Source organism: Rhynchophorus ferrugineus, unplaced genomic scaffold (genome assembly GCF_030347505.1).
Source record: "Rhynchophorus ferrugineus isolate W39M unplaced genomic scaffold, kcgeb_rfMv2 rfM3, whole genome shotgun sequence".
Classification (NCBI taxonomy): Eukaryota; Metazoa; Arthropoda; class Insecta; order Coleoptera; family Curculionidae; genus Rhynchophorus; species Rhynchophorus ferrugineus.
The window spans coordinates 884,971-912,406 of record NW_027472582.1 but is presented as its reverse complement, the minus strand read 5'-3'; the positions used below and the strand labels follow the sequence as shown (position 1 = coordinate 912,406).

Genomic DNA, 27,436 nt, shown 5'->3' with positions numbered 1-27,436 from the left:
CACTTCGAATTACACTCGTTATGGGTTCTAAGGGGTTCACGTTGAATCAGTTTGTTGGACACGGAAACGTTAGGCATCGACGATGACTCACAACCCTTTATTCTGGAACCTCTAGAGGATATCTGTGTTAGATTTGCTAGTAGTACCCCACAGTTCAATACCATAGGTCCAAATGGGCTTAAGTATTGACTTATACAGCAAAACCTTGTTATCTAATGATAATTTAGATTTACGCCCTATCAGCCAATACATTTGGTTTAGTTTAAGCCCAAGCTGTTTGCGTTTTGTCAATATATGTTTTTCCATGTCAAACGTCGATCAAAATGCATTAACAGATATTTAACGTTATCTGCTTGCGGAAGTTCATAATTATTTAATTTTGCTGAGGGACATGGTCTTCTACAAAGGGTGGATTTGATATGGATAGATTTTGTCTCATTTGCTTTGATACGCCACGTTTCCAACAACAATTCGACTTGGAAGATGTGCTCATCATCAGTACATTTAATACTAACTTATACAGAAATATCTTATTATCTAAGGATAATTTGAATTTACGCCCAATAAGCCAAATCTTTGGTTAAGATTTAACCCTGATGTTTTAATTTTTGTTTGCTCTTTATTAGAATTTTACATCGTGGAATAACTGTCAACAAAGTACTTAGAAATATAATCTTAGATGTTAAACACCGGCGGGGTGCCAGCAGCGACAACTAGAACATGATAACGAATAGCTGGCAACCCCTATGTTTATCTCTGACGTTATTGAAGGGTATTTCCATCATTCAATAACCGACCATCGTTTGGTTTAGACGTGCCACCATCGACTGCCCAAGCCTCGTCTCCAGGTAACACCGCCGCCATCCATTTTATCTATTTTGTACTTTCTACATTTATTATATTGCCAATAAATAACGGTCACATAATGTAAACACCACTGTTTCATTTCGTTTTACCTCCATTCACCGAGCCATATCAGTTTACCCTCAAAGTGTATCTTTCTTCCAAGTTAAGCGTCAATCCACATCTAAGTATTTGATATTATCTACTTGCTGGAGTTCATGATTATTAAGATTTGCCCTTCAAGGACAAACCCTTCTACGCAGAGTGAACGTCATATGAGTAGATTTTGTGTTATTCACTGTGCTATGTTACGTCATATTTTCAACCACAAAGGGATTTTGTTAAGATGAAGTTGGAGGTTTTTGGCTGATATTGAATCCCCGTGTGATGATAAATGATAAAAATAAATATAACAATCGAACAAGGACACTGCCCTGTGGAACACCAGGATATATTGGATTTCGTCACCCTGTTTCACAATAAAATGTCTATTTGTGAGATATTACTTTATTATCCACTTGAACGCCAAAAGCAGTATACTTTACCATTTAGTTGACATTATTTTAATCGTATAATCGCTTATTATCAAAATAAAAGATCATATGTCTCCCCATTCACTCCCTACCATTTCCCCAAAACAACAGATAGCCAGTTAGGCCCCATTCAACTAGACACGTCTCGTATATACGCGTCGCCGACCAGAATGAGAAAACAGTCGTGGATTTATCTTCGGTCGTGGACCGTTTGGGAATTATAATATAAAGAGGCATGTACGGTGGCGTTATCTGGTGACTGAGATCGGCAATACGGCCTCACTTGTCGCGCTCGCAAATATATGGCCTTATCCGACGGCGGCATCTTGCCTCTGCCGTTGTGAGGTCCGCGGGTCTCGTCGGGTGCCGGTGCCGATACCGCTGCCGCCGCTGCTGCTACCGACAGACGTCCTGCACGTTTACGTGTTATTCGCCGGTCGTTCGAAAATTGGTAACGTCAGCACAACAGGGAAAACCAATCGAAACATCAATATCGATCTGGCGATGACAATGTACGTACATGGATTATGCTAAACCAGTCTGACTGTCTGAAAACTGACATGTATATCGTAAGCTTGCTTATTTTGAACTATCTTGATCATTTTGAGTAAGGAATATGCAATCCCGATTTTGCATGATCTCGAAGTTCACATTAGGGGGTCTGAAGAATCAACTGAAAGGATAGCCGGTAAAAATGATAATACCACACTCGTAAAAACTACAGGGATTATAAACAAATTTACGTTGAATCCAATGATTGTACAATAGTTTTTCTAGAAATGTTAGTTCTTGTGGTATATAATGAAAAGAATATTTTCAAGTTTAGTTGATTTCGGTTTATGTCACGTAAATATAAATTTTAGCGGTATTTAACATCGATTTTCATTTTTGTGATTTTTCGCCATTGTCAAGTTTTTTGTTGTCATTTTCATTCAAGAGTAATGAGAAGGTATGATGAGAGAGTAATGAAAAGTATGTCTTCAAAAATGGAGTGTATTTCTCGTTATGTCCTTATATCTTATATACACTATATATAAATTATACACTTTTGAGCAATATAACATAGATTTTCACTTGTTTCACACTAAAATATATTTATTCATCTTTCGTCACTTTCAAGCGTCATTTTTGTTCAAATAATCACTAGTTAATGAATATGACACGGATTATAAAGAACTCTACATTGAATCGAATGGTTATTTATTCATATCTGTTCATTTATTTCGCCCCAAAATATCTATATTTTGAGAGTTTCTTGTTGTTATTTTCGCTTAAATAATTCCAAGTTAATAAAAATAACTGAGATCATAAAGAATTTTATGTTGGAACGAAATATATATACATAATGAAAAATCCTTATTAAAAAATAAGTATTTTTGTCATATATCTTAAAAATTCTAAATTTTGGAGCAATTTTATATGGATTAATAAGCTTTTCGGTCAGATTTATGAAAAGTACGGAAATAATTGTTAAATAATGTTATAAGGGTATATTTAAAAAAGCCTTTTTATGGGTTATCTAATGTATTTCGCTATTTGGAATTATGTTGAATATTTTAAATAAAAAAAGCGAGCTTTGTTGGTGCAGTGATCAAGGCAATAGGACGGTCGATGTTGCGATAGTCGCGAGTTCGAATCCATGGATGTAGTTTATGTTTGTGAATTTAATTATCAATGTATTTATAGGCAACAGTGGAATATCCGACAAGGAATAACCATTCCAGTCAGGCGAGTTACAAGGCTGGGTAAGACCGGATGTCTTCTGGGATGATCCCTAAGTTGATCACTGGACATTCAATAGGGTTTATACCGACGACTGTGATGCGGAGCCCACGTTAAACTGTAGGTACAGTCCAGTTAAATCCTTGTTGGTAAAAAGGGCACTTTAAAATTATTAAAAAAATACATGCAGTAGCGCAATTTCCATAGACTATATTAGCAAGGTAAATCTCTCAATCTCATATTAATGAAAATTAATGAATTATCTGATATTTATTAAGATTTGTCACGATTATTATAATTTTATATAGACCTGACAACGTTGTAATTAAACATACCGCAAAATTACAGAAATTAGTTAAAGCGAACGAATATCTCTAAAACAGAAAATGGATATCACCATTCTCACGACGATAAAACGTTACATGAACGGACACGAATCGTGATGGAAAATTCGAACGTAAAATTATCATTCCTCGCATAACTGCGTCCCCCGTCAGCGTCGACAGTCATCTACGTACGGTGTAAAACGAAAACAACGACTGGACATTTTTCAGACACCTTGACCCGGCTTCGACGGTCCCAAGATGGAAAAACTAGATTAACGATGGAGGCGACCAGTGCTGAAGCTAATATAAGGCGTTCGTTGCTTGACGATAATGCGACAAATTTTCAACGAGCTAGAAATGCCGGCGATACTTTCCGTATACCTCTATGACAATGAAATGGGATCGAAGAAGAAGGAATTGTACGATGAACTTTGATGTAATTAAAAGCACTAGTGATCGTTCAGTGATCGAAATTCAATTGCAATTCATTAAGATATTTATAATTATATTTGTTTGTTAATCATTTCATATATATATATATATATATATATATATATATATATATATATATATATATATATATATATATATCCTATCCTCGTCTGGTTCTGAAAAGACCATTTAATATTCAAGCAAATTTCAAAAATTCCTACTGAGACTTTAATTTATATCCTACGCAATTATTTTCTTTAACCAAAGACCACAGAGTATAAAAATATATCGTAAAAAATATAAATATATCTCCAACTAACATAGTGAAACTTTGATAACATATTAATGAGACATTAACACTTTTACATTATTAACAAAAGGCTGTGAGGAAAATGGCGAGGGAGCCATTTGTAATATATATTATATATAAGGGTCAGCTTTCTGTTCGTCTTCATTTCGCTTTTTTTTACAATTCTTTAAAACAATAAATGAGTGTGTTAAAACATTATTAAAGGTAGTTATTTAAATTTAAGCAGTGCTATTTAAGATTTTGTTACTCACATATTGTTGGAAGTATTATAAAATTAGGGCAAATTTTGACAAAAAAAAAGTTTAAGAATAGTGTGGTCACGTAAAGTTATATTTTGTATTTTTTATAAGGTATAAAAGGTGTCAAAAAAAGTATCGTTTTATATAAAGGTATATCAAGCTACAGCAGTGAAAGAAGACGACACGACACATGCGAAAGTTTCATCCTAACATAGATTAACGAAATTCTAGAACAACAAGCATCGCCTGTCTTCTTTGTGTACAAGATATATGCAATTTTGATATCAGTTTTTAATTTTTGATGTCTGGTGAACAGAGAACAATTAGGAACAAATTTTCTCGCCTCAGTATATAGTATTTGATATGGTTCAAGAGACATAGTATATTATTGTACTAGAGGTAAACCTAAAGATTATTAAGATATTTCTCTAAATTTTACTCCAGAGTGGAACAAATGAGCAAGGAACTATATAATTTTATTTAAAAATGTAGGTAAATAAATTATTATTTTAATAATCCTGGTCTATTTATTGTTTTTTTCAATATATATTTTAGGGGAAAGATATCGATAAAAGATAGAGACTACATGAATACATACTTCGTTTATTATTCCATATTAATGTTTATAATATTTTTGTATACTTATATTTGATACTCTGAAGTTCTTACCGTTCTCAAAATAATCTTACTTATAGTCCATTCAAAGTTTTTTTTATACATACGTCATCAAGATATTTAATGTAGTACCTGCCACAATTTGTAAATTCGTTTTATAGTCAGGCATTATTTTCTTTCTCATTTTATTCTAGTTAAAAAGAGACACAATGCTGTCTGATTAGTTCGAGCACATAACGATTTCGTCGTTGTCAGACGTATGCAAAATTCTTGAAAGCCATAGTGATAAGCGGTTATTATACTAACCTATAAACTATTGTGGCTGTATAATTGACTGTAGTTTTAGATGAACTGTAATGTTAAAATAAATTATATTTGATAACATTTTTGTTCAATTATTTTATTTAGATGGTTAGATGGAATTTTGTTGTATGTAAAAGCCAAACTGAACTAAAACACAGGGTTGATGTGGCAACATTGCGATGTTTTGATGTCACATATTTAAATAGCGTATATATAAAATAACTTTGAGCAGACTATATGATAATTTGTTATAATTTTTAATGTAATTTAAACTTATCAATACTTTGTTGACTATTTAAACTTAATGGAAATTAGATTTAATTAAATGCGATAGAGTTCTGGTGATAGTTTGCATATATTTTGATATGTTATACAGTCATTTATTATTTGAATTAATATTCCTGGTCTTATATTGAAAATACAATAACACAATTGATCAATCAACAGGGCTAATGATCCCAGTCATACCAGTAACCAGACCGGGTAAGACCGAATGTCTTCTAAGATGATTTTCTAGTTGGTCACTCGGCAATCGGCACGTTAAGCAGTAGATCCAGGCCATAGACACCCTAGTTGGTAAAAAGGGGAATTTAAATACAACAAAAAATATAAAAAAACATTTCAATTGTCTGAATTATTAACACCTGTTTGGTTTGAGTCCCAGCAGGAAATCTCAACCGATCGTTAACAAATTGCTACTCGGACAACATGCAAATTAAATGATTTACTGTCGATTTTCGAACGTTGTCACATGGCAAAAGTGCCACGCGATTGCGAGACAAACCGAGCGGTGGATCGTGTCGCCGCCCGTTATATAAACTATGCCGCGGATCCTTTAATGTGAAGCCTTACAAGTCGTATCGACCGGTGTATAAAGATACGCAACCGATGCGCTGGTACCACTCGGTATCGATAAAGATCACGTGTCGATACTGTATCTTTGATAATTAATTGACCATCTCGTCGAAAAGACTACGGTCAATTACGATGGCGGACTGGGTACAAGGGAGACCGTGGGACGTATAGATATGTAAAGGTACTAACAATAGAGAACCTGAACAAAACCGATTTAAAAAAAGAGGCATTTAAAATCAATCGGCCTCAAGATATTACTTAATTTAGTCACAAAGACTTGAATTTCTCGGAGAAAAATAAAACAAAAAGTAACTATAGAACCTGATGATTCAGCAGCTTTAAAGAATTATTCTTTAGAGGGAAAAGGAGACATGTAGTGTATAAGTTCTCTGTAACAATTATTTTGACAATTGTATTGTCAAGAACAGGCAACAGATTTAATTAATTTAATATCAGTTTTATTATCTCTTTTATTCTCTCACAATGTAACATCGGTTGTAATGTCAAAATATTTTATATAAATATATTATTTAAATATATAATATAAAATTTAAAACATATTGTATTTCATTTCACTTTTATTCATTTCTTGATGATGTTACCAATAATAATTACCCATCATTCCTTCAGTATTTTTTAATTATTTAGATTATATTTTCGAGCCTCCATTTTACCTACTAGGGCTTATATCGACTGGATCTACAGTTTAACGTCGACTACGAACCACGGTTTTCAGTATTAAGCCCTCCGACCGGCGGGTGACACCAAATTTCCAACAGATCATCCAAGGAGACATCCGGTCTTACCCAGCCAGGTCTGGATATTCCTTTCCTGGACAAAAACATTTGTAACACAAATTTACGACTATGCCCCAGCGATATGGAAATTCGTCAAAAATATCCTAATCGTTCAGTGACTCACAAAAACACAATTTATTTATTATACAATGATTTGTGTTTACGGTGTCTCATCTACGGTGATGAAATGGTTCCCAAAAATGCTTTTAATAATGACTGAAATTTTACCCTAATGTATTTTTATTCCATTGCTAGAGAACGCGACACTAAATTCGCACACAATGTGTGATTTTCAGTTCGTAGTGTTAAATTGTTGTCTATATAAAACGGTACTTGTGTAAAAAAACAACTCGTTAGCAATTGGTAAAAAATAATATACCATACCAATACAGATTGTCATCGGAAAAGGAGAAAATATGCCGACAAGGTTACAAAACGAGTCTTAGAACGATAAAAAGCCACCTAACGGGAACATCGTTTCATTCACTTTTATCTAATTCATCTATAAATAAAAGAGAAAAATCCACGTCCCTCATATTAAGCCAAATAAGTTGGAAAAAGCTTAAAAATAACCATATTTTTTATCGGGCACGTTCACAGTCTAATTTCGAACGGAGAAAAATCCCGTAACGTATCGCGAGGTACCCTTACGTAGAAGAGGTACCCATACCGAGAACCACGTCGCGAAGCGACGCCAAGACATCCGACCGTGGCGACTGGAATAGAAAAAAATGGTCGGCGAAGAGCGGACGTATCGGAATTTCGCAGATTCGGAAACGCTTTCTTGTCCGAGCTGGTCTCTGGGTTATCATCTACTAGGATGCGCAAACGAACTGGTGCTTTTTTGCTGTTCCTGAAAATCAATTAAAATCTAGTACGTTTAATTGCGAGATAGGGAGCAATGATTGTCGTCGATTTGGGCCGAGTATACTTTATAGTTTCATGCAAGCATCGGAGTCATCTATTTGAACTACTAGTTTTCAGTCTTTTTTTGGTATTTAATTTTAAATTATATTTAAAAAAATAATGTTGCTCCTAATTCAAGTTCATGGCCAGAGATTTTTTGATTAGAACAAGACGTCTACTTAACAATAAAAGAAATTCCTTAAAGCAGTTGTGCTACAATGCTTTAGGCCACCACGCATTCACCTACATCAAAATTTGAGGTTGGTAACGTTGGTGGATTGGTACCATATGGTTCCGAACTATAAAAGACCACCACGACGACATTTCACTCTCTTTTCTTTTCTCAGGGGGTAGAGATACCCCCTTAGAACTGTACCACTTCCACAGCGCTACCGTATTTCCTTTACTTTAACCTAATATCCTGTCCATTCTCCCGTCCACAACATGTATCATTTAGTATCGCAATAAACAAATATTTATTTAACCTATCATCTCGATCGATGTCAGATGATTTTTCGGAGCTCTTCGCTGCGTGTTCCACCCAAAAAGTTTATTTCATGTCTGTGAAGAATGCATTCATGGCAAGACGATAATAAAAATAGTGTTCTGACAACAGAAGTTGATGGAAAAAGGTAAATGTTGGAATTACAATTAGTTAGATTTTATTAGTCATAACATTTATTAATAATTCCTTGCATATATATTGTACTTCGTGCTGAAAACAGGAACGGTTTCCATGAACTCCTTCGGTTTGAATGAACTTTTTTCTTCGGTTTGGATCAACTCGATTAGACACATCGAAGAAGACATTGACAAATGATGGAATTGTGAACAAATATTTGATAGATTGGAACTTAACGGCTTACTTATTGTGATAAAGCCTATTGCTAAAAGGTGAGTATATAATTAATATATAATGATAACTCTAGGAAATGTTATTGTAGAATGTAAAAGATTTATGTGCATAGATACGTGTGTAATTATGCAAAATATACATGAGCATTTGGTTAAAATGTGTCAGGACAGAAAGAATAGTAACTGTTTTGCAGATATGGTAAATGCATTAGTGAAAGCAACGATAAAATTTAGTTTCATCAAGAAAGATGATTATTAAGATGATATTAAGATGCCTTTACCTGGATACACTGTACCGAAGGACACAAGAACTAAGCCTAAAAGGTAAATATGCTCTCTAATGAAAATAAAATATATTACTTGGATATACAAATTTTAATTAGGTGTATTAGGCTTCCAGGGGATACAACTACAAACGCGCCCAGAACTCTATCTCATAGGTGGTATGGAAAAGAGTTAAATGTAAATATAATCAAACACAAACCTAATCTACAAACTATAATTACTGTGCACTTTGTATAATTGTAGTTTTAAGTCCTTTGATAATATATGCATTAGATTTACTATAATATTAAAATAAATTATATTTTATAACAGTATTGTTGTTTAGTTATTTTATTTAGATTAGAATTTTGTCACAGCCAAATTGGACTAAAAGTCACAGTTGATACGGAAATATTGGGACGTATTGACGTCACAAATTTAGATGACGTATATACAAAATAACTTTGGATAAACTATATGTATTACATGTACGATAATGTTAATATAAACTATATTTTATAAAATGTTTGTTTCATTATTTTATATATTATTTCACTATTAAATAGTATATTGGAAGAACAAATACAGAGACGGTAAACAAAGTCTGGGTGAATAATATTCTAAGTTCTGTGGTAAAAACATCAAGGTATTTCTTTTGATTCTTCCAATGAATTATAAATTTAATTAATTTATAACTAGATAAGCTTATAATACAATCTTAGTATATAAAAATAATTTATTACTATTGTTCCATTGTACTTGCAACAATATACAAGCAAGACAAGTACGAGATAAATAACTATTTATTTCAGTTATTAATTACTGTAATAATTTTGCGTTATTGTGATTTAATAATCTCATTTCATGTTTTAGGCCAAAATCTTGGATAGCTTCGTAAATTTCAAGGTCATCGTGTAGTCCTTCATTGGTAATGTAGCGATAAGTATTAGTAATTAATAGAAAAATAGTTTTAGCAGCGTTAGTTTACTAATTGGTTTGATGTTTTAGTGTAACCACATATTTGAACCCTCCACTAGTCTAAAGAAGCTTTAAAATTGACTGATAAACCAATCTAATAGACTTTAAGTCAAGTTGAGAGTATCCTCCGACTAACTAACCGACTAACACAGTTCTTTGATATTGACTCTCAACTGTTGTGGTTCCTGTTATGAATTGATAATGACGATGACAATATTACGAATATACTGGTTGTACTAATATCCTAGACTGTTTTATTTCCACTATAAGCAGTCAGTTTTCTTCAGAAAAAAAAACAATACATTATTAACAATCCCCTTCAAATTTACTCTTAGCAAACTAATTAACGTACTGATCTCATTGATGAGTTGTTAATTTAATATGTAACGAAAGTTACATGTAACGAAAGAAAAATAATATAAATAATATAAGATACACAATCAAAAATGTTATCCTAAGGGCAATTTTATATTTCCTTTTTAAATTACAACAATCTTAGTAAATTACATTAAAATTACTAATTATTTCGCGAGAAAATTATATGTAAACACAAAAATAAAAAGGAAATGTTAATTTTACCACCAATTCTGGATCGTTTTTCTTTTGCTGCGAAACTAATAATGCTACAGAAGGATATATAAATTATATCCAATCATTTATCGATGTAATAGCGGTGGGTAATAGTAATGCTGTCTGTATAATTTGATCGAAGAGCAAAAACCACATTTCTCGATACTGGCTGCGTGTAAGTAATGCATTAACAGCATTACTTTAAGCTCGCTGGCGGATAATTATAAAACGATTATATTTACGCTCATTTTTCTTTTTAGATTCGTCTCATTTTATCTTGGTCACCAATCTATTTCCATCGAAGCATTTGACAGACAAGATCTTGGGATTTTAGTTTATAATATTTGTTTTAAACTCCAACAAGTGTTTTTTTGTATAAAAACTTTCAAATAATAGTTTTGATACTAACATATCAATTTTATATACAGGATGATGAAAAGCAAAATAATGGAGATAAGGATTTAGAATATAAATCCATAGAGATTATTTTCAAACAGAATCGGAATGGACTCTAGGTTTAACTCTTTAATCAAGCCCCAGTAGACTCTCTGATGAAGCAGACATGAGCATTTAGTAAAACCTATGTTTTAAAAAGATTATTGACCGTCGAAATGTACATGTAAGAGGGCACAAAGAAAGATCGAAAAATCTACTTATTGTGAGAGTAGTTTAAGTCAGGATATATTAAATAAAATCAAACATGTTAAATTAAAAAGACATTAGATGATGAACATCACTCAGAAGGAAATGATCCGCAATTGATGGGAATAATGGGAATATGAGTCTATATATACATATAGAAAAAATACATATAATATACCAATGGACATTATTTACAATTATTTACTATAGTTGTATATATTTGTATGATAGAAGTTATGAAGTATTCTTATTAATAATATTTAAATCTGTCATATTATCATTAATAACATAATAATTTACATTACAGGGCATGCATTGATTGTAAAAAGTGTATCTAGCATTATAATTTCAAGCACAAAAAGTGATGAGTGATACATATATAGTTGCAGAAAACCCTGCAATAGAAATTCTTAATAGAAAATAACAAGCCAATTGAAAAGTCCCCGACCTGATACATAGATGGCTCCAAAGTATGAGAAAACGCAACAGTCGGATGGCAATGTTATGGCGTCTGTATTTTGGGATGCCCATGGAATAATTTTCATTGATTACTTTGAAAAAGGAATTACCATCAACAGCAACTATTACATAGCGTTATTGGACCATTTGAAGGTTGATGAAATCGCCAAAAAACGGCCGCATTTGAAGACAAACAAAGTGCTGCTTCACCAAGACAATGCACCGTGTCACAAGTCAGTGAAAACGATGGCAAAAATCCATGAATTGGACTTCGAATTGCTTCCTCATCCACCGTATTCTCCAGATCTGGCCCTCAGTAATTGGGATGGGAAGAAATTTTCGTGGAATGAAGAGGTGATCGCCGAAACTGCGGTCTATTTTATGTTGAATAAAAGACACTATTTGGACACTATGGTAGGCCAGGGACTTTTAAATTGATCTGTTCTGAATCTGATATCATACTTTAATCTAAAACCAGTAAGTGGTGGTATCTTTACTAAGAACCCATAGAGTCGGTCGTAACGTTTGAGCATCAGAACGTATGGAGCAAAAAATCGTCGGTGGAGCGTGGAATGGGCCGGGATTTCGCAAATTCGGAAGCCATCGGCTGTCTGGGACGCTGCCTAAAGTCGCCTTATTATGTGCCGACCGTCGTAACGTGTCCTCGACTGTTCGCAGACTGATGGCTTTTCGGAACTCGCTTTTCTGCGAATGCGTCTCGTTCGCGACATTCCACAAATGTCTCGTGTTTTCGGTTAGCTATCGGTCAATGAAAAACGAAACCATCTAGAAAGAGCGAGATAGCGAGAAAGAATGATGTAAAAAAACTTGGTAGTGTATTTATAATTAACTAAAAAACCTTAAAACTACTTGTTTAGATTAGTATATAATTTTTGTGTTTATAAAAAATATTTTTCCTAACTTAGGGTTCAAGAAAATTTTGTTGATTGTTGTTTGTAACAGTTCAACTGAAAAGTCCCCAGCCTGAATAGAATTAAATCCATATGGTTTTTAGTTAGCCCTAACTGTTATAAGATGCGTGCATACATTTGACAGCTGTCGGATCATTAGTTTGTGAATTATAGCATTTTCGGTGAAGCAACTTTTGTTATTGTGAAAAAAATGGATAAAAAGGAATTTCCCGTGTTGATACAATATTGCTTTTTGGAAGGAAAATACAGTTGAAGCACAAACTTGAGTTGAGGCTGAGTTTCAGGGCACTACCCCAGGAAAATCAACCATCAAGGATTGGTGTGATAAGTTTAGACGTGGTGAAATGAGCACCGAAGACGGTGAACACAGTGGACGCCCAAAAGAGGTTGATACCGACGAAAACATTAAAAAAATCCACAAAATGATTTTGAATGACCGTAAATTGAAATTGAAAGAAATAGCAGATATTCTAAATATATCAACTGAATGTGTACATCATATCATTCACGAATATGTGGGTATGAGAAAGCTCTGCGCAAAGTGCGCGTCGATATGTGACAATGGATGAAACATGGCTACATTATTTCACTCTGAAGTCCAATCGACAGTCATCAGAGTGGACTTCACACGATGAACCCCCTCCAAAGCGTGGGAAAATGCAACAGTCGACTGGTAAGGTTATGGCGTCTGCATTTTGGGATGCGCATGGAATAATTTTCATTGGCTACTCTAAAAAAGGAAGGGCCATCAACAGCGACTGTTACATAGCATCATTGGACCACTTGAAGGACGAAATCGCCGAAAACTGCCGCATTTGAAGAAAAAGAAAGTGCTGGTTCACCAAAACAACGCACCGTGCTACAAATCAGTGAACACGATGGCAAAACTCCATGACTTGGGCTTCGAGTTGCTTCCTCATCTACCGTCTTCTCCAGCGACTATTTCCTGTTCTCAGATCTCAAAAGAATGCTCGCTGGGAACAAATTTTCTGGAATTTTAAAATTTTATTCAAAATTGGAGGCTTGGAAGGAATTGTGTTGAATAAAATAAAACTAATTTTGCCAAAAAACGTGTTCCACTGTGGTAAGGGGACTTTTCAATTGACCTGTTAGTTGATTAGTATTGATGTATTGATACCTCTAACTTAATTTAAATGTAGAACTTGGCGTGATTATTGTGAAAGAATAAATTTAGAACCCACAGATATCCAAGTTTGGAACTAAGTATTTGTCTATTCTTGTAGCAAGTTTATTCTGTTTGGCATTTGTTTGGTTTTTTTTTCTGAATTAGAACTAATTAAAAATTAAAATTAAAATTTTTATCTAATCAACTTTCTCATAATTGCAATGTTGCAATACTAATACTAATATACTAAGGATATAATTGTGCTCCAAAGACACAGCAAATAAGTACCTCGAAATTTGGCTTTTCTACGAAACTAGGGCAATGTTCCTAGATAGTATTGAATAGTAACGGAAAATGACAACGGAAACCAACAAAGATGAAAAGATAGGTGCCACATGAATTGAATGACAGATAATTAGAAAATCGTTAGTGAAATGCTGCTTCGGAGATATGAAAGGAAGTCATTCCTGCCATCATCACCTGGCGAAGCCATTCCATCAACTTCATAGTCAAATTGCTTTGATCAACATACACTGCCTGTTCGATGGACTCCTCTATTCTGAACTGTTTTGATCTTAGTGAATATTACCGACAACAAATGATCGATTTGAACTGTGCATTTATCCATAATATTATAAACTTCCATAAGTATACAATAAAATATCACAAAATGTGTTCGCAGCATATCGACCGTCTCATACAATAAAACTAGTTAAGGAAGTATTGAAACTACTTACTTCCATCTAACCACCACCTTTTTAAATCAATAGGACTGCGTCGATTTCTAATGGCTACTACTTTGAATAAAAACATTTTAACTATTCACTTTAGTGTTTTTTAGCGAAAAAATGCGTATGTGTACAACGACATGTTTCGTTTATTATAGTATCTAGAATATACTATAAGCATACACAAGACCAATAATAAATGTCAATCCTTTCGGTTAACCTTGTTAGTTCAAGATACTCCTGGGACATCGCATACTCTATCCAGCGGCAAAAAGATTGCATAACTAATGGCATGACCGGTGGAAAAACTACCGAATCGAACTAGATACCATTATTCTTCTTCATTAATTAAACGAAAAGATATCCCTCGGCGGCATGAAAATCAATTCGCGAGACCGTAACCCGGCAGAGCGTGACGACGCTGGCTGGGGCCGACTATGGCCATTGCAAAAGTCATTTGTATCACCTGATGGTCGACCGTAATATATTCCGAATGTTTTGTTTTGCAATTTCGACCTTTAACGTAACCGCGAGCGGCCGCATACGTGGGCGTGTCCGTCAGCTGAGGCCTCTCCACATTGGCCCAGTGGATGACGACGGTTGACAGTTTGATGTCTATCGGCCACTTGACCATAAACTGAAGTACTTTTATGATATGCGGCCACATTATTGAAAAACACCAGCATTTCTCGTTATATATATGGCGTCCAATGTTATTTCGCAAGATCTGAACTTAACAAATTGAAAACACGGTAATTTTTTTCAAGTATATACAGCTTTACTGTTACATTTACACTTGTACTTACTATTAAAATCATACATTAGAACCAGAATGTTTAGAGTCAAACAAGAAGAAGCTTACTCTACAATAAAAGAATCTAAAGCAGGTGTACCACAAGGAAGTGTACTGAGACCAATGCTTTATCTACTTTACACTTGTGATATACCACAAATAGAAAATATCACGACGGCTACATTTGCTGATGATACTGCGATTATAGCTATCGGAGACAATAGTGAAGAAGCCTCACAAAAAGTACAATATTCAAGTGACAATATAAATAATTGGACATGAGCTTGGAAAATAAGAATTAATGAAAGTAAATCTGTACGTATGCAGTTCACCTATAAACAGACTGTACAAGCACCAATAACATTAGATAACACTTATCATCCCATGTAGCAACAACGCTAAATATCTCGGAATGAATCTCGATGCAAAACTTCGCGGGAAAGAACATATAAAGAAGAAAAGAAAAGAACTGGAATTGAAATATATAAAAATGTACTGGCCAGTTGGAAAAAAATCACAATTATCAGTACATAATAAATTGCTATTTTATAAGCAAATATTGAAACCTATATGGACATACGGAGTTCAATTATGGGGATGTTCTGCAAAAAATAACAGAAATAAAACACAAATTTTTCAGAACAAAGTCCTGAGGTATTGTGGATGCAGTCACATACTATAGGACTGATTACCTACATCGAGATCTTCAGATACCCACAGTAAGTCAAGAAATCAAGAGAAATGCAAGGGGGCATGAGGAACGACTTCATTCTCATACTAATATTGAAATATTGCAACTTCTGGATACCACCAGAACAGGACACAGACTCAAAAGAATCAAACCATCTGATATTGTGTAGTGTTGTGTACTGAGGTGCATATATTAAAAAATTCAGCAGTGACATGTATAAACATTATTTCACCAGAGACTGAGTTAGGGCCCTCCTAGTTATATACCGAAATTTAAGTTATCATAAAGACAAATTGTAGGTTAGACGGAAACGACTAGTAACAATGTATTAATTAAATAATTTTTTAAAAAGTTTAAAACATTCTCGTGCTCTTTATCCTTTGATTCTTATGAACGATTGTAGTTTATGAAGTAAATTTCAACTCAATGTCTGATGAAGTTACTGAAATACTTTAATACAGAAAACCAAAGAAACTACAGTTTTTCGAGTCTTGAGACACATTAAGAGTTGAATAGAGTCTTTTCGAATTTTTATATCAAAAGAAGATAATAAAATCACTAGAAAATTTCCATCATATACTGGGCAGACACAGAAGAAAAAATATTGGAACCCAAGATTTAGAAATTTCTTGGTCCTAAATGTTGACACTGATTATTGAAAATGTTCAAAAAACTATTTCGAAGATAAAAAAACTATATAAGAAAATGTCTTAACAGTTCTCGATTTTTCAAATCACTTTTGAAAGTACATTTCTCCTTGCACAATTTAAAAACAAAAGGTTATACTTAAATTGATATCTATGATATTGTACACCATTTGGTTCACCGTATAATTCTTTATAATTCTTACAATTTCCATTAACTTGTCATTATTTGAACTGAAATGAGAACAAAAATAATATATAATTTATTAAAAATTATGGTAATGAAAAAGTGTCAAAATGGTTTAGGCCTCGAATAAGGATAAAAATCTTAAAATATGTGTATTTTGGGGTGAAAAAAAAAACCGAGAAACCATGTTTAATTATTAGAGAGTTTATTATTTTTAAGACGAAATTATTAATTTTATGAAAATAAATTTTAAAATTTAAATACAAAAAATTTACAAACATTTTTATTCCACTATTCAATTCAGCACAGAATTATATATAACTCTGATAGTTTTTATTAACTTGTGGTTATTTATATATAAATTGTACTAAAGAAATTTGAAATTGGGCAAAAAAAAATTTTCACAACTATTTGTATGGAAAAAGTGTCTAATTTTTTAAACTCTCGGATAAAGATACAAATTTTGAAATATATGAAAACAAACGAAAATACATGTTAAAAAGCTTTAATGTATAGCTTTTAGATATATGACAACCAAAAATCCGCTTCTTAAATGAAAATACACTTTTCCCTAAACCTACCAACTAAATGTAAAATTCTATATAATTTTTATAATTTTCATTAACCTGCGGTTATTTGAACGAATGTTACAACAAAAAGATTGAAAATGGTAAAATATCGCAAATGTCGAGTATTTTTACACTCGCATAAAGACGAATGTCTAAAAATATATATTTTGGTGTGAAAGAAACCGGAAAATATATTAAATTTCTTTAAAAAATTCACTATACTACTTTAACTTAAGAAAAAATTAATGCAAATGTGATTTTTAGTAATACTTGAAACTGAATATAATGTTTTATCAAAATCTACAAGCAGCTCATTCTCAAGCTCATTTTGGTGCATTAAAAATCATGCACCAAAAAAACATGATATTTCAATGTTTAATCTGTAGGATATTCTGGTAGATCGATGATCAACAAATTATTTTGAAGCTAAGAAACTGTTTAGAAAAAGGCCTTAGCAAATTTTCATACAGTTTAAGGCAAGACTCATTCAAATGTCTACTCCCAGACAGCCGTGGTGAATATTCAAGAAGACAAACATTCCTACCTTGCTTTGGGTGGCGTAGTCCAGAGCCAGCATACAATCGTTGTATCCATTTTCAGTCTTAATGGTCGTCGTCATGGGACCGCAGAGTTGGCCCAATTGGCCTCCCACGGAGTCACGGTACCATGGGTACATATTCATCTGAAACAACGTACAATGTAAATATACATACAAATGGAGATAAACAATTTCCGCGCGAATTAAACGTTTCCCTTCTGAACGTAACCGGAAACAACCGAAGATTGATTTTGATTTGCGTAAATTCACTTTTTCAGCTTTTATTTTTCTTAAATATTAAGTTATAGGCGATTACTAACGAATATTGGGGAACGAAGAAGTTGAAAAAGGTACGGAGTGAAATTTTGTTTTCTTAAACATTGTAATATAAAGCTGGGAAACACTTATTTCGATTTTTCCTAAATTAAAATCGCATATCTTCAGTAATTTTTTTATTATTTAATTATTACATTGTTACTAATCGTTTCTGACTAACCTACAGCTTGTCTTTATGATAACTTAAATATAGGTATACAACTAGGAGGACCCATCGGCCCAATCTCAGTCTCTGCTAAAATAATGTTTATACATGTCACTGCTGTATTTTTTTTATTTTATTTTATTTTTTATTATATGTACCTCACTACACAACAATACACAAGATCAGATGGTTTGATTCTTTTGACTCTGTGCCTTTCTTGTCAAATGCGGGCCGGTTTTCGGCGATTTCGCCCTTCAAATGGTCCAATAACGCTAGGTAATAGTCGCTGTTGATGGTCTTTCCTTTTTTAAAGCAGTCAATGAAAATTATTCCATGTGCTTCCCAAAATGCAGACTCCATAACCTTGCCAGCCGACTGCTTTCCACGCTTTGGAGCGAGTTCATCGACTGCAGTTCACTCGGATAACTGTCGATTGGACTTCGGAGTGAAATAATGGAGCAATGTTTCATCCATTGTCACATATCGATGCAAAAACTCGGGTTTATTACGCTTCCGAGCTCGCACGGAACCCACTTTGCACAGAGCTTTCTGATACCCAAATATTCGTGAATGATGTACACGTTCAGTTGATATCTTTAGAGCGTCTGCTATTTCATTCAATTTCAATTTACGGTCATTCAGAAGAATTTTGTGGATTTTTTAATGTTTTCATCGGTATCAACCTCTTTTGGGCTTCCACTGCGTTCATCGTCTTCGGTGCTCATTTCGTTTAATGTCTAAGCTTAGCATACCAATCCTTGATGTTTGATATTCCTGGGGCAGTATCCGGAAACTCGACATCAAGCCAAGTTTTTGCTTCAACTGTATTTTATCCCTTCAAATTATTTTTATCCCTTTTTATCCATTTTTTTCACAATAACAAAAGTTGCTTCACTCAAAACGCTATAATTCACAAACTGTACTGTACTGTAATTTATGCACGCATATTTTGAGGGTTAGGGTTAACTAAAAAACATATGGATTTAATTCTAGTAGCGCCATCTATGGGTTAGGCTGGGAACATTTCAACTGTCACAATATACATTAAATCCCATAATATAGAAAATCTTTATAATACCAATCCTAAAATATATTTAAAAATCAAACCAAAACTCAATAACTTTCTTGTCTAACTATAACTTTTACAATTATTTACAATTAAGCATTTTTATATAACAGTATTTAATATTAAAGATTATTATTCATATAGAAAGTTTTCCATTTACATGGCAAATAATATTTATCATATTTTTCGCTTATATAAGGCTAAATTACGTGTGCGTTAATGGTTCGAGCCTTAACGAACCTCTAAATATCAAGGTCGTAATTATGCCAGGTTAAAAATCTAAATAAGAACAGGCTTAATCCGCGGTTGATATTTATTGCATGGGTCGCCAAAGAAATTAACATAATGTATAACGTTCGGTTATTGCATAAAAACCAGTTGTAAACAATCTGGTGCGTGCTCTATCACTTGCTACATTGTTTCAGCTTTTGTTTATATACGCAATGTTCAATTTTGTTGCTTTTGTTCATAGTTATTGTTTAAGAATTGTTATTTAACTAATTAAAATTAGTAATACTATTTATTTTAAATATATACTGAGTTTTCGAAATTGGAAATATTAGACTCAACAATAATTTTGGGTCATTCTATTGTAAGTTTGACTAATATGTTTATTGAAAGTAAAATAGTACTAATTTTTTTCGTTTTAATATCAAAAAATATTAAAATTTCTTATCTCTCAGTAAAATATAAGATTCTCAAAATACATAAATTTAATTATGCATAATTTTTAAGATATATTATATAAAGAGAAAAACACTCTATTTTTGAAAACATAGTTTTCAATGTATAACTTAAAAACTAACGCTTCTTGAAACATAAATTTTTCACCTTAAAATCTTTATAAAACCGGAAAATGTTTATTAATCTGTGATTATTTGAATTGAAATGGCACAAGACAATCTAAAAATACTACATAGTCGCCAATTTTCATCATTTTGTTCATAGAAACAGTGCGATAAGATTTTACCTCTGGGATAAAAATGAAAATATCAAAATATATGTATTTTGAGGTCAAATAAACGAAAATCCATGTTAAATTGCTTTAGAAGATATAGTTTTTAAGATATGTGACATAAATTGTAATCAATACACTGTCTCACAAAAAACTGTATAACTTGAAAATTGCAGGTTTTATAAAATGTGTTATGCCATCACTCGATTCGGCTTGAACTTCTTTACAAAACTTGAAATGTCCATTAACCTCTGAGATAAAGATGAAAATTATAAAATATATGTATTTTGAGGTGAAATAATCGAAAATCCATGTTAAATTGTTTTGTCATGTATAGTTTTTAAGATATTTGACATAAATTGAAATCCATGCTGTATCGCAAATCACTACTTAACTTAAAAACTATAAGCTTTATAAAATTAGTTATACCATTCCTCGATTCAGCTTAAATCTCTTTATAAAAGTTAATGAAATTTTCATTAAGCTGTGATTAACCTGAATTGCAGTAAAAAATTATGTGATGAAAAAGTTTTTTAGATAATGTGAAAACCTCCGACAATAAACTTATCATAGTTATATAATATATAACTACAAAACTGTTACTTGTGTGATGAGGCTTAAAAACTACCTCTTGTACAACAGTTTTGATTCTTTTTCTGAAAACTTACGTGATATTAGTGAAGACTAATGATACAGTGGAAAAGAAGCTGTATAAGAAACTTTACAGAAAAGGACTTTACAGTGAAAGGAAATACAAAATAATAAATCTAATATTCACATTCTTGTAATTTAATATTGATCTAAGCAAAAATTGTAACTTAATAAGAAATCCTATGATTTTTTAAAGGTTTAACAAGTGCTGCCAATGTTTTGAGATATTTAATCTGTGAGTGATTGATGTACTGATACCAAATAGGTTTTTAAACAAAAAAAAAACAATTTTGTTGTTGACATATGAAATTATCAAAATTGAAAGCACGAAAAATAAGCTTATTTTTTCCATAATAGCATTTTTTATTCCATATAAATAGTAATGGTTATCAATGAAAGCGAGAGCCAGAGAAACCAACTCGATTCAAACGAAATAATTATTCGTGATCGACACAATAACTATTATGGTACAAGCTCGTCCAGTTATCCCATTTTTTTGCCCCTCCGAGAGTACCTTTTAAGTACACAGCGTTTCCTCGTAAATCTACACTTCGACGACTTATACAGGTTTATGGAAGTCTGTAATTTTCTTAAGTTCCATTTGTTCTAACTAGTGTGCTGATTAGGGGTTATTCTTGCGGTTGCACGCTACTGTAGTCCCATTCAGATTGCTGTAATTTTTGGACGGGACAAAACGCACAGGTGTGCGGAAATATTTTCATAGGAGGGTCAAAAAAAAATCAAGAGCTCGACTTAAATTAGGATATCTTATTGATTAATTTCGGGAAAAAAGTTAATCGTCGGTCTTACCAAAGCAGTTGGATCGCGTAATTTAATAATATGATAATAATTACAACCAATAAGTTTAGTGTTTTATTATTGTGAATTAATAAGTAAATATTTATTAAATAAAAAATAACTGAACGCCAGCGTTGGTTTAATGCAATTAAAAATAGGCAAAACAAGGATAAAAACACTATAAAAATTGATAAATTCATGTAATAATGTATAATGCTTGTGTCAACATATCTGTGAAAGTTATAAATAATACAAAAATATATCGCAAACAAATAGACAAGCAAATAGCTATTGTCAATTTTCTTTTTACATTTTTGTAGTGTATTAATAATTTTTGAAAGAAGGTCAGTTTTAAGTTTACAGCCACATTGCTTTCTTGCCTTTGACTTGAACTCCTTGATTAAAAAGTCTTGAATCCCTTCCCAACAACTTTTTTCACATAAATCACCATGCCATATCCATTGCATATTTCTAAAATATATTTATATATATATATATATATATATATATATATATATAACATCTACAAATTTCTACGTGTTCATTCTTTGATTTCTTCAATAAAGGAACAAGATAAATAAGTTCTTCGCTAATGATGTCTATTCTAACGTTAAATTAGGATCCGAGTAGAAATAGAGACAAAATAATCCTTCTATTGATATGAAATTGCATAAGTTATAGTATTAAACATCAATCATTCCAAATTCATATTATTGTGATAAAAACGTATTCAAAATTTAAAAAAAATAAAAATTGATACATATGGTATATATGATATATATTAAGTACCCTCCAGATGTAGTTTAAATCAGTTAACTGTGCTATTTTAAATTGTAAAACCACTTTATTGGGGAATATTCTAGTTAAAGGGTATTAAATACTATATTTTACACCAATGTTATTAGTAATGCATTGAAGACGAAAAAAATAATATTGAAAAAAAAGTAAAAGGGTTTTTCCTGTTGCTGTGTAACTATAACACTAATCAAGCTCAATATTTGTCTTCGAAAATATGTTTCTCCTTAAAAATAATGTTTAATAAAGGTGTGGAATAATTTTAGCCACTATTTCGAGAATAACAAAAATTCAACTGAACACTTTCTTCCCCTTCTCTGTTCTACGTCATGGAATTCGGTTTCAGAATAATAAGCCACTGTGTTCTCCATGTTCTTAATAAAGAAGCTTCAAACCGCATCTCTCTACATGAACATACTGTTGGGGATGTCGCATCTTTCAAGCCTCACGTACAATTATCCTTTAGTTCCACTCAAAGACAATGCCAGCTCGAGGAATATTGAGCATGTACCTTAAGTCTTGCTCTGGAACCTTTCCAATAGTTCTATATTTCTATTGCCTGTTGTGCCCCATAATTGAATGCCGTATGCCCAGATTGGCTGATTGGCTGATTACTGATGGATTTGCAAAGCCATAATTTTCCTCCCAATGCTTGAATGGGAGTGGCGACCTGTTAACTGGTTGGTTTAGTCCAGATGCTTCCGCTTAATCAAGATGTGCGTCTGCCAAGTTATTCTGCGACCCAAATAAAAGAACAAGTACCTCTGTAGACTGATAAATTTTAATTCCATGAATTTTTGACGTGTCATTTAAAGCTTTTGACCGACATTTGATATGGAAAATACATATAGTGACAAAACGCAAACAGATTGGGCTTAAAGTAAACCAAATGTATTGGCTGATAGGGTGTAAATTTAAATTATCATTAGATAATAAAGTTTTACTGTATAAGTCAATACTTAGGCCCATCTGGCACTATGGTATTGAACTGTGGGGTATTACTAGCAAATCTAACTTCGCTATCCTCCAGAGGTTCCAGAATAAAGTGTTGCGAGTCACATGTCGATGCTCCATATTACGTGTTCATCAAACTGATTCTGCGCGATATCCCCATAGACGCCAAACAGTTAAATGTTCTTGATGACAGTGTAGTGTATAGGCTCAAACGCAAACTTCCATAGGGACTAATTAATGGACACATAGAGTGAGATTTAGTAATTTCTAGAATAAGTTAGAATAGTCTTTAAAATAAGTTAGGATAGACTTCAAAATAAGATAGAATAGTATCCAGAATAAGATTTAGATTATAAACTGTACAGAAGGTCACTTACTAAAGCAATCTTCTACACGTCAGGATAGTTATACTATATAACGGAAATCATATAATAATACTTATTGCCCACGGGCGGATTGTTGAAATTCTAAGAGCTTAAAAAAAATTAAAGATCAACACTGTTCAGTGGTGCCGTCCGTGGGCCAGGTCGGAATTTTACCGAGTGATATATTAGAAGATTAAGTAAAGTTTAAAGTCGAAAATAAATGTGCTGATTGACGGGATTCCCAAAGTTCTGCCTATCTTGCAAAAAAATCTCAATTCCCGAAAAGTGTTTTCTTTAGCATGTTAATTTTAGTGATTTTTTTTAAATAGTACAAAAATAATAGAGGCGGTGATAATTATTATAAAGTTTGATGTGAAAAAAATCTTGAACTAATTGATCAATTGTCAGATAAAACTTCCTTATTGTAGCAACGTAATTAGTAAATTATTAGGGTGTGAACTTTAAGAATAACTAAAACAATTCCGAAAAAATCTAGGCCTGAATAAGAGACTCTTATAAATCACAGTTATATAACCTGACAATTAAAAAAAACGCAATAATATTACGTCAACTAATCAGCTATATGTGTACTATTTGATGTTCTGGTCAAGACGTGTATAAAATATTATTATAGCAACACGAAACGTTATGAGAACGAATGGAGATAAATTCGGTGCAGTTTGACCACGCCCGACCGGTACATTGCAGCTTCGCGTAATACAGGGCATTAAAATATAGAGTGCCCATCATCATCAACGCAGCGCAGGGTCAGGTAGCCTGTTTTTGACTTTTTTTCTCGTTTCTTTGCGGTTTGCCGATGTAATGAGTTCAGACAACCCACGGGTTAAAAACCGATCTTTGGTTTACAGTAGCGTACTATGGTCATTGACGTTTCATCGATACGTCATTAACATAACACCGAATACGATTAACTGAAATATTGGTTCGATAATAATCAATAAAACAATATGTTTCAAATAATAGGGGCAGTATTAAACACATTAGTGAACTATATATCGCAATATTACATATAAATATCAATTTTTACTCTTATAATTTTTATATAATAGACAAGCCACAGTCTGTTCAGCCTTAATGTCAAAAGGGCAAATGAAGGGTTTATATAAAAGTAGCTATAAAAAGAAGCACAATCAATAGTTCGAGTTCAATAATGAGGTTCCTCAATAACTAAAGGTGAAAAACGGATAGTAACTATACTCGGAAGCGTAAAAAATAGCATAACAAAATGGTTGCCGAAGAGATAATATTGTATATGTTGGAATATATTAATGAAATACAACACCCACATATTATTACTCAAAATCATCTAGAATCATGCTGCTTTCAAAAGAAGTCTGTGAAACCACTAGAATCCACCAAACCACTAGATTTGTTCAACCAGAAATCAAGACACTTTTGGCGGCATCATGGCTCAATACGTGAAAAAGCTGAAATACTATAACAATGTACGCAGTTGGTTAAAAAAATATTTTTCGCTCTATAAAAGAATTTTTGAAATATGAAAAAAGCTAATAATTTTAAGTTGTGAGAAAAAAAGCTTTAGATTCAATTTAGCATCAACTTTAAGGGAATGCAAGAATATTAGCAATACAATAATAACACCAAGGAATTTGGGATAACTCAGTTTTTTTTTTGGAGGTTATAAAGGGAAATCTGAAAACTGTCAAAGATAAATATGCAAAATTTTCAACCAGATGTACCAGTGTAATATTTAACGTTATGATTCCACACGTCTACCATGTTATTCTACTAACATCAAGCTTCAAAGCTATATAAGTTATATTTTGCATGAAATAACATCGTCAGAGATTCAATTTTCATTCAGGATTCAAGTTTTTTATTTACTAGAAAGAAAAAAGCCGCTGCAAGTCATCGTTTGCTGGTAAAACTTACGGTAAGAATGCTTTAACCTTAAAAATATGTGAGGCGTGATTTGGCAAATTCGAAAGTGGTTATTTCGATGTACAAGATAAAGAATATTCTGGTGGATAGAAAAAGTGCGAATCCGCAAGAGTTACTGGAAAACTCAATCCAAGCTCAAAAACAGTTGGCAAAAGTGTTAAATATAGCCCAAGAAACCACTAGCAACCCATCACGAGTAATGGGGAAAATCTAAAAGATGGTAAGAAGGATGCTACATTAATTGAATGACAGGTAAGTGAAAAATCGAAAATCGTCTGTGAAATGCTATATCAAAGATGCATTGTGTGATAAATAGCCAAAATGGGCCCGAAGACACGGTAAAGTGGTTTTACAATACGATAGCGCACCATTTAGCATCCATAAATTGCCTTAAAGATGGACAAGGTGTGTCCAAGAATCAAATGGTCAATACGTTGAATAAGAAAATATATAAGTAAAAATCCGGCAATGACTTTCCGGGACACCTGAAATAAAATTGAGTTTTCAAGCATAAAAATTCTTATTTAATTAGTTAGGTCCGGAAATTATTGAATTAATCGACAGCAATCGAAACTATCAGCAAAATATAGTTTAAGTAACAAGAATTTAAGTAATCTATAAAATATTAATATCAGTAATACCAATTATCTTGAGCTGTTAATTTTTAACAATTACGTCCAAAAGTTGATGAAATCTGCAATATTACTTCAGTATATGAAGGAAACATTCGTAACCAAAAAAGTATGCGTATTAATGTTCAGTTATACGTCAGTAATTCACTAGAACATAAGATGCACTAAATACGACATAATAATTATCCAATCCATCGTTGAACTTTAATTTAACACACATCCAATTACCCATAATTTTAGGAAAAAACGCAGGAAAAATAATATATAACAAAATGTACGTGGGAACGCCTCTGGCCCTCTCCAAGATGATTAATGTTGCCGAATATTAACCCAATTCAGCCCGAATATAAAGTGACGAAGTCACTATGGAACTCATTCATGAATATGGTTCATTCATGGTCCCCCATACTCAGAAATAAACTGAGAAATATCAATTAGTTTTAAGTTAATTAATTAATAATCGTGTAAACCTAATTGTTACTGTATATTTTAGGATAGATGGGCTAAACTAGTAATTTGACTACAATTGGCTACATATTCAATATATTTTGACGTATTCCAGCAGTATGACGTATTACAGTTTAAAATACAACTAAAATACTCCCATATATAAAGTACGACTCTAATATTTGCATAGTAATTTTTTAAAATATTTAATTATTACATTGTTAGTAATCGTTTCGGACGAACCTACAATTTGTTTTTATGATAACTTATATCTAGGTATATAACTAGGAGGACCCATCGGCCCTAACTCAGTCTCTGGTGAAATAATGTTTATATATGTCACTGCTGTATTTTTGATTATATGTACATCACTACACAACTCTACACAAGATCGGATGGCTTGATTCTTTTGAGTCTGTGTCTTGCTCTGGTGGTATCCAAAAGCTGCAATACCTCAATATTCTCATGAGAATGGAGTCTTTCCTCAGGCCCCTTTGCAATTCTCTTAATTT

At 32.6% G+C, this 27,436-nt stretch overlaps 1 protein-coding gene across 2 annotated transcripts in view; it reads right to left on the bottom strand.

The window, feature by feature from the left end:
- LOC143192675 (zinc finger protein rotund) overlaps nucleotides 1-27,436 on the bottom strand; it is a 450,170-nt gene that overhangs the window by 414,907 nt on the left and 7,827 nt on the right. For both annotated transcript variants that reach the window (XM_076398153.1, XM_076398154.1), the window contains exon 2: nucleotides 17,864-18,001. In XM_076398153.1, the coding sequence (XP_076254268.1) occupies nucleotides 17,864-18,001 (138 nt within the window). The remainder of the gene's footprint in view (nucleotides 1-17,863; nucleotides 18,002-27,436) is intronic.